Here is a 16,550-nt window from a genome sequence, read left to right as displayed (position 1 = left end):
CGGGTACTGTGGGTCAGTGTGTGCACCCTGGAGGCCGGGCCGTCTGTCCAGGGACATCTTATGCTGCAGAGGGCTCGAAGAGGACAAAGAGAGTGCCCCATTTGCTATTTTTACAAGGCGATTACTGCTGAGCCTTGAGCAAAGACTCACAGCCAGTCAGGAGGTCTTTTGGATGCAGTAATGAGATTCCCTGAGCCTGTAAGTTATCCAAGAGCAAGGTCTGAGACTGTGGCAGGAAGCAAGAGTGAGGGTCTGTGCTAAGATTGACAGCAAGGAGGGGCCTGAATGACTCCCACACACACATCAACCCCGTGGGGGCCACTGAGACAAAAAACCAGGTGCCCCAGAGTGGAGTTTGGGGCCGTGGAGATATAATGATCTACCTTCAACTCCAATTGTTCTTAAACTTCTTCCTTTAAGTTTGCAAAAAAAATTAAGCTCTCGCTTTTTTGTCTATGCAGTGAATATGTAAAAAGTGACAACAGAAAGTCTGGGAACAGTGGAACCTTCTATTAGCACTTCAGGGCTTTTATAACGGGATTCAGTGCCAAGCCAGCCAGAGGCCTGGGTAGCTTTGCAAACCATTCCTCCCCCAACTAACTCTAAAAAGACAGAGTTTCATGCTGTTGACATAATTATGCCCTCTTTAATATTGCCGTTTATTTTTAAAAACAATTTGCTATTTAGGGGCTTTTTTGCAGTAGAGAGAAAGAAATTGAGGATTTGAGGGGTGGCTTTTCTGACTGAATTGTTCCTGCTGCATCTTAACTGGTCATGAGGTTTGCTTTCTCAGAACTGAAATCCTGAGTTGGAAGCAGCTTTCAGGGTCCTGCCCCTGCACCCTTCGGTGGTTGTCCACAGGCCTTCAGCTGGAGCCTGCCTTGTTCCCAGATCCACGGTGGATCCAAGCATGTCCCAGGGAGGGCACGTGTCAGGGGCCAGGATCTTTTCAAGAGGGTATCTCATTAATCCATGTCATAGCAACACTATGAGGCTGGTGCTGCTTACAGATTTCCATTTTACAGATGAGGAAACTGAGGCACAGAGAGGCTGGATAACTCAGCCATGTTCCCACAGCTAGTTACTGATGAAGCATGGTTATGGCCAAGTCTGTTTCTAAGTTCCTCTTTGGAACCACCACCCCAGGCCAAGATAGGTCATAACTAATGTAGTAACTTCCATACATTGATTAAGCAGTGTTTTGCTTACATTACTGATTCTCAGAGCAGTTCCCCACAGCTTGGATGAGGAAAGCAAGTCTTAGATTGCTAATTACCTATCCGAGGTCACAAAGCCAGTAGGAGGCTAAGATAGAACTCAGATAGAACTTGTGGGTCTCAGCTTCTCACCCTTCCTGGTGTTACCAGATTCTTATATTCCCTAAACAAGTCATACCTTGGAAATTAACTGCCTGTTGTAACAATCTCCGCACTGAACTGTGAGTTGCTGCGGGGCAAGGGCCTTGACCTGCTCGAGAGAACCTTCTAGGCCCACCTCGTGTGAGATGCTTGAACACTGGATGGGCCAGGGAAACCCAGGCCTGCTCTGCAGGAGACCTGAGCCCCCAGCAGTGCTCAGGTGGTTACTAAAGGGGCAGTTGGTGCTGTACAGAATGCTCCTCCTAGAACTGCCAGCTCTAAAAAGACTCCGTGGTCAGTGGCTGGCAGTCCCCTGTAATAGGAGCCCTCGTACCTCTTGTGTTCCTTACAAACATTCTCATCAGTAGCTCTACGCGTTGACTGGGTGGTTTGAGATGGCTGGTATACACAGGGCTTTCTTGGTGTTCTGTCTCTGGGGCTTAGTTTTGTGTGTGGTTGGAGGGCCCTGGTGAGATTGGAAGTACCAGAGAGTGCTGTGTCAGGGGCAGAGGGGCCTGTCGCTGGAGCTGGAGGGTGCCTGCCTTTGTGTCTGACTCAGTCTCCTGTCTGCCTTGCCCCCTCAGGGTCTCGCCAGCCCAGCCTCTGTGGGAATCTAAAAGGAGTGGAGGTGGACGTGTGACCAAGCACATCTCAGCTTTTAATACCCGGGCTATTTATAGACCTTTGGGGGGATGGCTGTGGAACAACAGGGGATGTTAATGCATTTTAATAACATTCCTACCTAGGACCCAGAGACATGTTTTCTTCACTTAAATTGTATTTCTGTAGACTTATTCAGCCATGTCAGCTGTATTTGAATATTTTGCTTGTTAGGGGGAAGTATACTTTCATTGAGTGACACATAAATTCTGGAAAAGAGATGGTGGATTTCTTGAAAAATAAATAAGAGTTGAAAACAAGTCTCTGGGTCCTGATCCAGCCCCAGCCCTGGGATTTCTTTGAGTTGGAGAAGTGGCCCGTAGGTGGCAGGCAGGGGGCAGTGACCCTACCTGAGAGTGCAGGCTCCCCTGGCTGGTCCCCCGTCTGCTGGGAGGCTAACCTGCCCTCACAGAGAAGGGCTCTTCCGCTCTCGCTGAGCGCCGCCCCTACCACCCCCACCACCCCCACCTGGGCACTCAAGCTTGAGTGACATTGACTCCTTCATGCCCACCAGGTGACAGCTGAGGGTAGCTAGCTGTAGGAGGGTCAAGAGGGTCCCTGTAGAATGGTGTGGTCCCAGTTCCTGATTAAGGTGGGGGCCTCCCAGCCCTTCCCTCTGCTGTCAGACTCCACGCCGGCCACAGAAATCAAAGTTCAGAGCAAGTAAGCACCCCCTTCCAAACACAAGAAAAGGGGCCAGAGAGAGCGGGGAGCCTCGGAGGGAGTTTGTCAGGACAAACTAACATTCTCACCCACCCTGCAGATCCAGCTCCAAAGCTGCCACTGACACATCAGTTGCGGGACAAAGATTATTTGGAGGTTGGCAGATGGGTCTGGATTCAGAGAACGCACGTGTTTCAGCCTCTCAGCTGCCTGTGTGTGATTTCACTGCCATGGGAAAGCATTGAGCGGGGGTTTTTCTGACCAGTTGGTGTTAGAGTTGTGTTGTTGCGGTTGGCATCCTCACCCCCAAGTCCGGGTCTTGTCTTATGGGAGTGGGAGAGCAAGTCCGTGGGGTGATTGCATCACTGTGGCTGGATTCACTCCCTAAGGGAGCCGGTGCAAGGCAGCCTGGGAGCCCAGCGGGTGGGTGGGTGGCCTCCCTGCTGCCCGGAGACAGCCTGCCCCCCAGGGCACACGCAGGCTCCACACAGCCAGCCTGGGACAGTGGGGAGAGACGGAAACACGCTCCCTTGCAAGAGGCAGTCGCGATTTAAAATGCCATCTTGCTCCTCTGACTGCTTTTTCCGGGCTGTCGAGGTAAGGATTTGTTAAACACACCTCGTGTTCTGGGAAGGGTGCATTCCTGCAGGGTCTTTCCTGGAAGGGATAGACTCCCGTCCTCTGGACTCTACTTCTCCATCCCTTGGCCTGGAGCTGCTTGGTGTTCATGGATTTGAACAGTACCGGGCAAATGAAGCTTGCTTGTAACTTTGTAGGGGTTAGGGGCTAAAGAATCTTGTGACTATGTTTTTATTATGCCCTTCTTTTGTATTAATTCATCTCCACTCCACCCTGAGCCTCAGTGTCTGTGAGGGGTGAGGTGCTGCGGGAAAGGCTGTAGGTGCCGCTGCTGGACCCTGTGCCCTGGGAGAACAGGTGGACTCGTCAAAGGTTATGATGGGAAGAGGGAGATTTACAGGATTTGTTGTTGCTTGCTTGTTTTTTCAATTGGTTCAACTGTAAAATGTCCAACCCGGAGACCACCAGCGTATTTTAAATGAATCCTGTGAATCCTGTCACTTCTTAAGACAGGTTTGGTGGTTTAGCCGTGTGCTGTATGTTCCCGTGAGTTGTCCTGGGCATTTTAAGAGTATCATGTTGTAATCCTACCTGCTCTGCCCCCAGGAGGTGGGAAAGGGGAGATAGGGAGGAAGAGTCACATCCCTGCAGCTGGTGGGGACCTCTTGGCTGCCTGGAAAAACAGTTGCCCATGTGTTGGAGCACTACTATTTTTACTTTACCTGTTTTCTTTTGTTTCAGTTTTTATTTCTTGAAAGCCTGAAGTTGTTTATCTGTAACTATCCCCTTTGTGTGTTGCAGGATGTTAAAGTCTTTAGTGAAGATGGGACAAGCAAAGTGGTGGAGATTCTAGCAGACATGACAGCCAGAGACCTGTGCCAATTGCTGGTTTACAAAAGTCACTGTGTGGATGACAACAGCTGGACACTAGTGGAGCACCACCCGCACCTAGGATTAGGTAGGGAACCATCAGAACAGGATTGGCACCTGGGGATGCTTATGTGCAATTGAATGAGGACCGCTGCTGCCAAATGCCAAATGTGTGACCGCAGTGTCCCCTGCCAAATTAGCAGGCAGTCTCTGGGTTCCCCTCGACTCTCCTGCCTCTTCTGTTTCTCCTAAAATTTCACTCTCCTCTCTCCAGCCCCTTTCCCCTAGTACTTTGGGAATCTTGGCTTGGATGGTTGAGGTAATAACTTGCCAAGGGCTCAGACATGGCGAGGTTCCCTGTGGCTTGTCCGGCCTCCCCAGCTGTCAGAGCCACATGGAGCTTGCTGCACACCTGTGGGCGGGGGACAGGAGGGAGGTGCCCTTGAGGTGCTCTGGAGAGAGCTGGCCATGCACAGGATTGCAGCTGCCCTTCTGAGATCAGCTCCTCAGCTCATGGGAAGAAGGGAGCCATGGTTATAGGCAGCAAAGTGCAGAGAGGTCCGCTGGGAATTGGAGCAAATTATGAAGCACTTTGCTGTAAGTTCGAGTTGAGTCTTACATGGCATCTCTGCCTGCTGGTTAATAAGGCTTTGAACAGTGTTCATGCACGTGTATATGTGTGTGCCCATGTCATGCCTAAAAAGTAAGAGAATATTTTGTATCACAGAATATTTGAAGATATTGACTCTTTACAGAACGTATTGAGGTATTTTGTTCAGGTGGCTTATTTTAGGTAAAAAAGCTTTTCAGACTTTTGCTTAAATTCTTATCTAATAAATATAGTTCTTACAAAGTCATAGTAAAATATTTAAAACCAAAATTTTCTCTAAATCAACAGCTATATTTGTTCCATGTCTTGAAGGAGAGAAAAATAACACAGATTGGAAACTTCCCATAGTTCTAAATTTTTCTCATGAACCTTTTTTGAAAGATTAATACATTGAATTTAAACCTCTAGGTCTGGAATACTTAATTTAAACCTCTAGGTCTGGAGTAGCATCCTTCCAGGTAATATTATACAATTTAAGCCTAAATAATGCACTGTAAATTTGAGCTGACACCACCTTAAGTCTCTGTTTTCTAATGCGCCCTGTACTTTGGAGAGACGGTATGCTTTTTGAAGGAATTGGATAGAACTCTTGCTGGTTTCTTTCCCATCTCTACCAATTGCTAAACGCATTTGTGTGATGACAGAAGCCTTCTCCTCCATTGTCACTAACAGCTTTCTCCTGCCAGGATCACTTACTAGGTCCACAGTTAGTGACCATGATGTCACAGTTGTTCCCATGGAGACTAGCTGTCCCGTCAAGCTCCAGCTTGGGACGTCCATGAGTGGATCCTACAGTGGTCTGATAAGGCTGTCAAAAGCACCTGTTGACACACAAGTAACTTGGAAATTAGACAGTAGTGGGAAACCTTCAGCATGTGTCTCTACATGTGTATATATATGTATGAAAAAATATATATATATAAAATTTTAAAAACAAGTCTGTATAGTTTGACCCAAATACAATGATTATTGTTGAAAGCCCATTCAAAAGTCTGAATATTCTTTTCATTTGAAAGAACTATGAAAAGGACTTCTGCAGATATTTAGTACTTGAATATAATTGGACACACTCAGGACACATAGAAATTGGGTACAGATATACATACATAAAATTTTAACATATAAGGAATGTTTCAGAAATTTTGTATTATCTATTTCATGTGATTTGATTTCTAGACTATCATATGGTAGATAAATAAATGATGCATTAAAACTTTAACCAAATGAAGAACCATTTACTCTGAGAGAATAGGAAAAGAAATGTCCATAAGCACACAGGATTTGTAGGGATGTGATATTTACATACCTTATTTCTTTCTCTTCTTTATAGATGGACTTAATACATTCTAGTGGGCGATGACACTTTATTGTAAAATTAAGTATAAAAGGAAAAAAAGGGAAAGGGAAACAAGTGAAATGATTAAAAAAAAAAGAGGAATATTTGTGTCAAATTTTGGGTCCTGTTTCACAAAAAAAATAAAAAATAAAAAAATAACGAACCTCACACAGCTGGGATTTGAAGATACATGAAATTCCTTAGAATATCCTTCCTCTCCTTCCTCAGTTTTCTTTCTCACCACCGGTCCCGTTCTTATTAGTTACTAGGAAACACATTTTTCTGTTGGCTGGGTTTGCAGAGGACTTTGCAAGTTTTTAGAGCTACCAGTTTCACCAGCCTATAAGGTCAGTACCCCCAGGACTCATTCCCGTTGACACAGGGTTTCTGTGTCCCCATCCCTATAACTTCTCTGAATACTGTTTTGTGACCCAACCATATCACTTAACATTTTTTAAAAAATTAATTTAAGTTGCTGTTTAACTAAAAATCTTATTTCTGCCATGATTTGGCAGCATTCAACTATCAGAAGCTCATTAGTGAGAAAATGCAGGGCTGCGGGGTGCCTCTCAGAGAGCCTGTTGAGTATCTCAGCTTTATCCCCGTTGGAAAGGGACGCAAGGGCCACAAGGCCAATAGGGGCTTCTTCTTTATCATGGATGGTATTCCTGGGCCCTTCTGGCCCTCCAACTCTTAGGGCACATCCCCAGGCATTGCTGTCTCCTTGTAGAGAGCACTTGCCCAGGTAATTATATGTCAGGTATTCTCACAGGGATGTGTACATACGCCAGGCTGGTGGCTGGGGCAAAAGGCAGGTAGTGCTTGCAAGTCTATAAGGCAGATACTAAGGCAGATTGTAACCCAACCCCCCCATAATTGAGGGTATAGGGCACCCAAGTTGGACAGCATTTTAAGCCTATGTAGGGCCTCCAGAATTGAAGATTCCAAAGTACAAAGTACATTATTACTGATTGAGTATCCCTAATCCAAAAATCTGAAATCTGAAATGCTCTAAAATCTGAAATGTTTTGAGTACTGTTTTGATGCTCAATGGAAATGCTCATTGAAGCATTTCTGATTTTGGGATTTTGGATTGTTCAACTGGTAACTATAATGCAAATGTTCCAAAATTAAAAAAAAAATCCAAAAACCAAAGCTTCTGGTCCCAGGCATTTAGGATAAGGGATATTCAACCTGTATAAGGATCTTAACAGCTAAAATATCAGTCCCTTAATAATATTAAACCTTTTCTATACCCAGAAGGAAGTGATGGCTTTAGAAAAAGTGAGGGTAGTTCCCAAGATAGCCTGCAGCAGGTGGTTCCCTTTATGTGGGAGAAAAGCACCATGCGTGGGTGTCTGCAGCCTGGAGGGCATCGCTCCTCTGAGATGCTGGTCACCCTCCATTGGCAGCAACAGTGGCATCCCTGCTGTCACTCGGCAGAGTAGCCCCTCTCGCTGAGGGTGGTTTGTCCTGCCCGCTCTGTGCTGCGCTTGTGGATAAGCAGAGAACGACTCCTATGAGCAGACTGAGGTCAGGTGGCCCTTCCCAGCGTTAGCTCCTGGGGACATTCACTACTGGACGCACTTGAAAAAGTTGTTGCAAAGCCCCTTGCCCTGGTAGGTGAAGCCCTAGTGAATGATGGTCTGTTTTATGATTCCCAGTTCACTTGTCCCTTTAAATGGTCCCTTCCTATGTTAGCACTGCCCCCAGGTTCTACCTGTTGGGGATGTTTCTCAGTCTCAGTGTCTGGAGTGGAGTTCTTAGCCATGAAAACACTGTCCCTGACCCAGGCCACTCAACAGCCGACAGTAAGTCCAGCTGAGGCTGCCAGAATGGGGCAGGTTTTTTGGAAGGTGTCCCCATCCCTTCTGCCCCGAGCATGGTGAGCTGCAAGTCTCTGGAAGGTTCACCTTAGCCAGGGCAGCTTCACACATGGAGGATGAAGTGATATTAAACAGTCATCTTTTAAAATTATATTTTAAAAGATATTTTTGGCCAGGCGCAGTGGCTCATGCCTGTAGTCCCAGCACTTTGGAAGGCCAAGGCAGGAGGATCACCTGAGCCCAGGAAGTTGAGGCTGCAGAGAGCTGTGTTTGCATCACTGCGCTCCAGCTGCTTGACAGAACAAGACCCTGCCTCAAAAATAAAAAAAAAAAAAGATAAAAGGAATTTTGAAAAATACAAATTTAAACATACAAAACTAGTATCTTGATGCCCCCTGAACTTGAAAATGAGATTGCAGATAAACCCATCCCTGGGAATGTGGGGGGCACCTGGTGCCTGGGGCTCTTGCACCCAGGCCCCAAGTAACTGTAGACATCAGGCATACTAAGGTCAGATAATCTGGGAGAGAGGCTGGAACTTACACAGAGAACACAGTAAAGAGAAGAGGGTTTCCGCCAGATCTTACAAATTTCAAGGATTTGAGGAATTCTGTTGTCCTGAGAATTAGGTTGAAACAGGAAGAGCAACAAGTCCTTTTCGGGCTGTTTACAGCTTTGTGGTTGTTCCTGGTCAGATGAGAAACACCGTGGCAGTAACTCTGGAGGTCCTGTGGCTGCCACGCTGTTGGATGCTGACAGCTGGACATGCAGAAAGGTGTGGAGGGAGAAACAGCCGGCGCCTGTTGACTCTTGCTGATTAGAGGGGGCCTTTTGCAGGCTGGTTTTATGTCCCTCTCTCCCTTTTGTATGTGAAAAGCAACAAAAGATGTCCTTTCCCCCACTAAAATTTATAAATAGAAGTCCACTTACGGCCTTATCCACACGTCAGGGCTATCTCACTGATTACTCTGTTGACAGTTTCTTAGCCTGGGAAAGCCCTGAGCTTGCTGACAGCTCTTTTCTCTCCCTTGGGTGGGCTGTGCTGAGGAATGATGGGCAGGGAGTGGCCCAAGGGCTGCAGCTCGATGTGAGGCCGAGACAGTGGGGTGCACAGCTTCCGTGCACCGGCTCTGCCATGGCCCCTCCACTGCCAAGTGGCAGCACAGGTTTCTGCCGAGGAGTCACACTTTAGCTGCAAGGGTTAAGGCAAGGAAGTAAGATTCTCTTTTTTGAGTTGTCTTGATATTTAAATATTTTTTCTTGAGGAGTAGAGTAATGCCAGCATTAGTTTCAGAAATTTGAAAAATACAAATGTACTTCAAGGAATTTTTGCCTTTTCCATTTCTTGAAATTATTTTTGGACTATTATCTTGAAAAGTAGTGTTCCCATTTAACTTAGGCCGTTGTAATCATGCAGTTTATAGATAGTGATGTGATTGTTTATAATCATGCAAGGTCATTTGAAAATACATATCTTTAAATCATGGAGAAAATTAAAACTGGAGGGAAGATCTTTGAACAGATGTGCAGTCGACAGCCAACTGGAACACTGGTGCCTGGAGCATTTGTGCCAGGGGCACTCAGCTGCATCCGGAGGCTGCACAGCTCTGGATCTCTGAGAAAGGGGTCACCTGCCACGTTGTGTTCACTGACCTGCTGTGAGTGACGAAAAGGGAGTTGATGTTTTGTTTGTCTTGGGACCCACCTCTGGGTATGGTAGGTGCCCTCTGGAGTCACCAGCGTCAGAAAAGCACACTTCTTTCAGGATACACAGTCAGTTTCACAGCCCACCGGTTATCCCGAGTTCCTGGGCTCCCCTTTGCCAGGGCACCAAGCCCTCACCTGTCCACCTGGATCTGACCACCAGGGACACGTCCCCCTGTGTGTTTACACTGCCATGTGCAACTTTCCCATGATCTTTCCAGGGGAGGCGCAGGGAGACAGGAAAGTATTGTCCACAAGGATGGGCGCCTGCGTGGGTTTGGCCACCCCCTTTGGGGCTGGTGGCTGCCCCAGGCATCCTCTTTGGCTCTCCTCAGGGTTCTTTGGAGACAAAATGCCCTTTGCTTTGGAAACAGACATATCCTCCTCATTTAGGTAGCTATCACCTCCCATTTTTATTTCTCCTTATTTTGCCTGATAAAAATTTTTAGTTCTGTAAATCAACCATCAACAGGTTATTAGATTGTTGGTTTTGGTTTTGGGTTTTTGTTTTTGTTTTTTCCTGTAACTACAGAAAGACATTTTTCTCTGAATAAACATTTCAACAGAAGTCATTGATTTGTTTTCCTTCTGGAAAATCCATTTTCGATGAATGAACCTCTTTTTGGAAAGCAAACGTAACAGTTTTTGTTGCATGTTCTTGGTTTCTCTCTTTTTATATCATGGGGAGACATGAGGGCCATGTATTGGTTCACATGTTGCTAGCAGCATTCCCTCCCAGACAGGGACAAATGGGAACTGCTCCACACTTGCTGGTGGTGCCAAGTCTGAGCTTTCTGGCAGCCACGGGGAGAAAATTCCTTTCCTTCACAAACTCTGGCTTTAAATGTGTTTTTACCAAGGAATCCTTTCCTTGTAATGTCAAAACCGGGGCCGAGCACGAATCAGCTCCAGAATTTGCTTCTGCATGCCGGTTGGGGCCCATCTGAGATGAGTGCCCATGGCGACAGTTGTTCGTTGTAGACGGAAAGTCTTTTCTGCATTCTGAGATCACTTTGACTGAGAAATGCTTTTGCCTTTAACTTCATTCCTTCCTTCCAAGATGAGACTTTCCTCAAGATTCCAGTCTGGCTGCAGGAGAGGAGGGTAGGGTCTTAGGATAACAGAACTACCCTGGTGGCAATTCCATAGCATGTTAATCTGTACCATTTTGGCATCAGTTCACACTTTGACCCTGCTGTACATTTGTTCATCTTCTTTATTCCATGATTTCATAAGGTTAGTTTCCCATGGCCACCATCCTCCCATGACAGTTTCTGAGGAGGTGCCTGGGAAGGGACGTAACTGCCATGAAAGGGAGCAGTGCGGCCTCTCTGGGCACACGCTGTTCTAGAGTATGCTGAGTTCTTCCCGCTCCACTTGGAACCACTGTGTTCACACAGTGAGGGAAGCGACTTTTCCCTTTCTGGGGGACAGTGCTGCTATGTAAGATGCTGTGAAGGAGGCGTGTGCGTACGTGCGTGTGTGTGTGTACGTGTCCACAGCGGGTGCTGGAGGATGGAGTGTGTTTTCTTCCCTGCCTTCACGTGTAATTCAGTTGACAAGAACTATTCCATGATGTGCGTGCGGGCTTCAGTGTGAAAGATGAGTATGTACGTACAGTCTTGCTGTGCATCACGGCCTCTCCCACAGTACACAGCACCATCTTTTCTGGCAACCAAGTTTGATGTCATCAAAAAGCTTCCATCTCCTTCCATCTCTGCGCCTTCTTGGTCATCCCCCTCCTCCACCTCTTTCAAGTTCTTTCTCCTTTGTCTTTGAATATTTTCTCACTTGTTATAGTCTTTACAAGAGTTGAAATTTCTCAATTTAAGGGCAAAATCATTTGCTAAGAGTCTTATGGGCTCATTCCTTAACATCTGGTTGATCCCAAATTCAAAAGAAGTATATAAAAATAAGTATTGACCTGAATTCTTCATGCTGTATAGCTTAAGACCTCTTATGCATTTGGTAATGCATTAAAGAGAGATTTAAATTTAGTTTCCTTCCTGACCTCATCTGTATTCATAATGTTTAAAGAAGAATAGAAAGTTGAACAAATCTTCCATTTGGTTGTAAAGCTACCATGAATTTCCCACCTGTTGCGTCTCACACGTGATGCTTTGCCCCTGCAGAGAGGTGCTTGGAAGACCATGAGCTGGTGGTCCAGGTGGAGAGTACCATGGCCAGTGAGAGTAAATTTCTATTCAGGAAGAATTACGCAAAATACGAGTTCTTTAAAAATCCCATGGTGAGTCTTACCTCTTCAGGTTTGGGGTTTGGGACTCTTGAAATCTTGAAGTTTATACTTGGGTTTCATAGTATCAGATTAGAAAGTGAGTGAGAGGCATGGTGTAGCATATGGGTTTGAGAATCAGAGTTGTAGTTTAATGAAGCAGTCCTTGCTTGAAACCCAGTCTCGTGCTTCACTAAATGTGCGTGGGACTGGCTGAAGGTAGAGGTCTCCTTCTTCACATAGACACAGTGTAAAGGGGGTTAGTCTCTAAGACAGGAGCTGGGAGAGGCTGGGTGTTTTCTGTTATTTTGAAAGTTCTCAGTTGAACTGATCAAACACTTAGCAGAAGAAAAACTCATTATTCTCTGCAAATAGCAAATATATTTTGTGATCATAACGTGGAAGAATGACTAGAGAAATCAGTGCGATTGGTTGGTGTCTTGAGCTGGTCACCTTGATCTCTCTTTTCTTTCTTTGGGAGAGGCACTTGTCCTGTGAGAGGCCAGGATAGGGAGGGCACCTCCTAGCTCCTGGGGCACTCGCTGTCATCCTGAGTCATGGGTCAGAGCTGCATCAACTGGGGAGAAGACCCAGGGCCATTTCTGACTCTGATAATTTAGCTGCTTTTTTATTCCAAAGTAAGGAATTTGAAGACTGTTTTTGGGGAATGCAGCAGAACAGGCTTTTCTCGTGACTGGGCTTACCTTTTAGTTTCAGGAATTCTTTATCTCACGCTGTGCACTTGTGCCACTGGGCTGGGACGCTGGCATCGCTCTTTGCCATGGAGCATGCTGTGAGACATGAATCCCTTAGTAAACATAGTTGGTATTCCACACTAGTACCCAGCATTTCAGGAAACGAAATACAACCTTTTGAAGGAGGTGTTTCTTCTGTGTGATAGGAGAATAAAAAGGACTGCCATTTTAAATACAGGTGTATGTAATTATACTGGTAGGAATAGTTTTAAAATTGACATATCTATATGACATACCTTCCCTCACTTTGAAGCTAACCTTTTACGTATTTGTTTTTTCCCATTTTCTTAGAATTTCTTCCCAGAACAGATGGTTACTTGGTGCCAGCAGTCAAATGGCAGTCAAACCCAGCTTTTGCAGGTACTGGGCCACAATAGATCTCTGCTGAAATAGACTTTCTGAATATAAATCCTCTTGGAACTGAATGGCAGCATTGTAAAAAACCTAAAGAGAGTGCATCTTTCACCATTTATAACCTGGGCTCTTAAGCGGGGCGGGGGGAGGGTTTAGAGTAACCAGAAATTAAAAGTTTCCTTGGAAAATCTGTGTGTAGCTGGGTTCCTTCTAAGCCAAACAGGCACTTACACGATGCCCTTGCTCTGACTTAGAAGAGTCCAGTGATGCCACTGCTGAGTGTGGGCCAGGGGGTGCATGGAGAAACCCCAGTCTCAGGGCTCCCCAGCTCCTTTCTGAGCAGGGGTCCCAGGTCAGGCCACCGCCTAGCTGCTTGGAAATCTCTGCAGAAGCACAGAGTCTATAGTAAAAGATGATCGGGTTACCACAACAGACTTTTAAAAGTAACTTGCCATATATTACAAATAAAGAAACCTGCTTTAATTGTCCTGATTCATAAAGTCTGTTCTAAGAAAACCTGGTCTCTCCCCACCTCCTCTTCCAGTGGAGGGAGCCACCAGGGCCTCTGTGCCCAGCTCTCACACACACTCCTCCGGGGAAGCTGGGAGTGGGGAATGGGAATGTTACAGCTACACCCTAAAAATGTGCCTGTGTACATGTTAAAAGTGAGAGAATAAACCATTTCCTAAGGCCACCAACAAGATCCAGGTGACATTACATGTAAGAGAAACTACTAAAATGTAGTTCCTACAGAATTCTCCTCATAAGCCCTTTTTCTATGTTGTTATCACCAAATTTGTTTCAGCATCTAAAAGATAAGAGTTTCAGAGCTCTGTTCTGGTGGTGTCTTCAGAAGCCCTTCTGACCATAGCATGTGTCTGTTCTGGCGAGAGGTGTCAGCACTAAGTTACCACCTATACACAGTGAACAGTGAAATGGCAGATTCTGTTTTAATTGCCTTGACTTTGAGAGGATCCATGTGCTTTGTGAAGATGTGCAGTAATCTCTTGAGACTCAAGAAGGACTGACCCAGGTGCACCAGGGCTCTGTCCGACGTGCCTTTCCCACCTGGGGGAAAAGAGCTTTGTCCCCTCCCAGTCTAGTAGCAGGACCTGCCAGCGTCACCTCCCCAACTTCGCTCCATGACCTGGCCCTTGGCCTGTCTTCCCTTTGATGAAAAGCGTAGTTTCTTGTTTTGTTTTGTTTTGATAAAGCCTTTATTCTTAAGGCTGCCTGTGGGAAGAGTTAGCTGGAACAGGGGGACATCACCAGGATGTCCTGCACCTGGGTGCATCACTTGCGGACACATGACACCTTTTATGTGACCCTTGACTGGAGGGGTGCCTGGGTAAAAGTGGCCACTACATACTCACTCTCAGTCTCCAGAGTCCCAATCACTTGGTCATGGCACTTGCTCTTGCCCTCAGTCTGATGTCAGACTGGATCCTTCAGTGCACTATCTTATAGGGAAATTCATGACTCGTGTTATCACCAGTGTTGGAAAGGTCCATTTGCTTGCATATGTTTAAATACGAATTATGTTCTATGCAACACGAATTGAGATGGGATTTTAAGACTTTGGAAAGGAGAACACTCTCATTTTGATCCAAAAAGGAGTCTTTTAATAATTCAGAAAATGTCAGCTATGCTGATAACATGTCTGCTTTAATTATTTTAGATTAGCATTATGTGATTTTAAAAATTTGTTCTTCAACAGAATTTTCTGAACTCCAGTAGTTGTCCTGAAATTCAAGGGTTTTTGCATGTGAAAGAGCTGGGAAAGAAATCATGGAAAAAGCTGTATGTGTGTTTGCGGAGATCTGGCCTTTATTGCTCCACCAAGGGAACTTCAAAGGTGAGCTTTAAAAGCTACCACCACCAGCCCTAATTCTGCCACAGTCACTCCCCCCAGGTCCTCAGAGTGAACCTGGGCTTCATTTTTAAATGCACCTTAGACTCCTCCAAGCTCAGGACAACTTCTTAATAAGCTAATTGTGCAACAGCTGAACTTGGAGTCACAGGTTTCCTGGTCTCGCTCAGAAACTAGGTAATAAATAATACAGGCCTAAGAACCCCACTTGCCCAGCCCCACCCCCACTGCGGGTTGGGAGCAGACACCCCTGGCTGCCCCATCACTTCAGAGACTGGCCTAGTTCTCATAAGTTGGGATTTAAGCTAGCTGTAAAGATGTTTGATAGACTATTGCCACCCTAATGCCAGTGTAACTTTATGTATCATAGATATTTCATGAAATAAACTGCAGGCTTGCATGTATCCCCAGTGAGAAGAAGGTGGGAGATGGAAAACAGCTGCAGGCCCTCAAAAGAGAGCTTAGGCCGGAGGCTCCTTTGCTCCCATGTACACTCTTGTCTGCTCTCTTCTTGTGCTGTCCACATATACCCTGTGGCAGGAGCCTTGTCCACCCAATACCTGGCTGAGCACTTACCATCTGAGGGCTGCGGTCTCTTTTGCTCTGGCCAGCAGAGGTGAAAGGGAGCTGGCGGGACCCCAGCACAGGTGTTGAGCATCTGGGAACCGGCTCTGGGAAGGTGTTGGGGCCGGCTCTGGGAAGTCAGCAGCTGCCGACGCCTGGGCCAGAGAGAAGGGGCGTCTGCAGAGACGGGCTTTGAACTGACACAGGGCATGGTAGCTTCCTGACCTCCCAGCTCTGCTGTGTGGCCCGCTCACTGTCCTCATGTGTGCTGAAGTTGGGAGGGTATTTCGTAGAGCAGGATACAGAGCTGGGCTGGAGAGTTGAGGAGGAGAAGGGTGGGACAAGCAAGCTACCAGTGGGAAAACCCAAAGTACGGTTGGACTCTGGACTCACAACAAACCAAAGGCAGACAGGCCCCGTGCTCTTAACTCTGACCTTTGGGTTATAGATTTTCTCCTGCTTTTTATCTTGAATATCCGGTCATGGGGCTTTGATTTGGCAGAAGTATCAAATACGTTCCAACAGCCTTGTGTGTCTGAGAACTGGGGAAGTGGGTGTTTTGGGTGAGACTGGGTGAATTTGGTTTTAGTTTAGCACTGATTACACCTCGCGTAATAATCATATGTAATATGTATAGTGTCATCGGGGAAAGTGCTTGTAAGTGTGCAGAGACTGCCCTCTGTCTACCAGAGGTGAACACATTTGCTCTTTGCTGTGCTTGAGACTTTAACCTGGCCAGTGTTGTCACAGGAACCCAGACACCTGCAGCTGCTGGCCGACCTGGAGGACAGCAACATCTTCTCCCTGATCGCTGGCAGGAAGCAGTACAACGCCCCTACAGACCACGGGCTCTGCATAAAGGTACCCACGAGCTGTCCACAGACGGCGCGCATGCTCAGCAGCCCACAGGAGACTGACTTCTTCTCTTGCCCAGCACTTGATTGTTGCTTCTATTGTCTTCAACAGAAACATAGTTTCACACTGGATTTATCCATTCCTGTAAAAACATTTATTGTACACTTGCTGCTATCAGTCCTTGAGTAGCTCAGAAGCTCAAGGACAAGCAGACAGGGATGGATAATGTGGCCAGTGGGCTCAGTGTTTTAGGGAGGGTGGCTTTTGGCGTCAAAGGGTGGGCTGTGGCTGTAGCCCAGTACTAGTAGCTGGA

General features: G+C 46.4%; 1 protein-coding gene across 35 annotated transcripts in view; it reads left to right on the top strand.

Moving 5' to 3' along the window:
- Positions 1–16,550, top strand: part of GRB10 (growth factor receptor bound protein 10) — a 203,427-nt gene that overhangs the window by 162,404 nt on the left and 24,473 nt on the right. For all 35 annotated transcript variants that reach the window (XM_024357835.3, XM_054687546.2, XM_063815394.1 and 32 more), the window contains 5 exons: positions 4,062–4,218; positions 11,739–11,854; positions 12,886–12,954; positions 14,666–14,803; positions 16,133–16,243. In XM_024357835.3, the coding sequence (XP_024213603.1) occupies positions 4,062–4,218; positions 11,739–11,854; positions 12,886–12,954; positions 14,666–14,803; positions 16,133–16,243 (591 nt within the window). The remainder of the gene's footprint in view (positions 1–4,061; positions 4,219–11,738; positions 11,855–12,885; positions 12,955–14,665; positions 14,804–16,132; positions 16,244–16,550) is intronic.

The sequence above is a fragment of the Pan troglodytes genome, chromosome 6 (genome assembly GCF_028858775.2).
Source record: "Pan troglodytes isolate AG18354 chromosome 6, NHGRI_mPanTro3-v2.0_pri, whole genome shotgun sequence".
NCBI classification, from domain to species: Eukaryota; Metazoa; Chordata; class Mammalia; order Primates; family Hominidae; genus Pan; species Pan troglodytes.
This window is presented reverse-complemented; position numbering and strand designations above follow the sequence as displayed.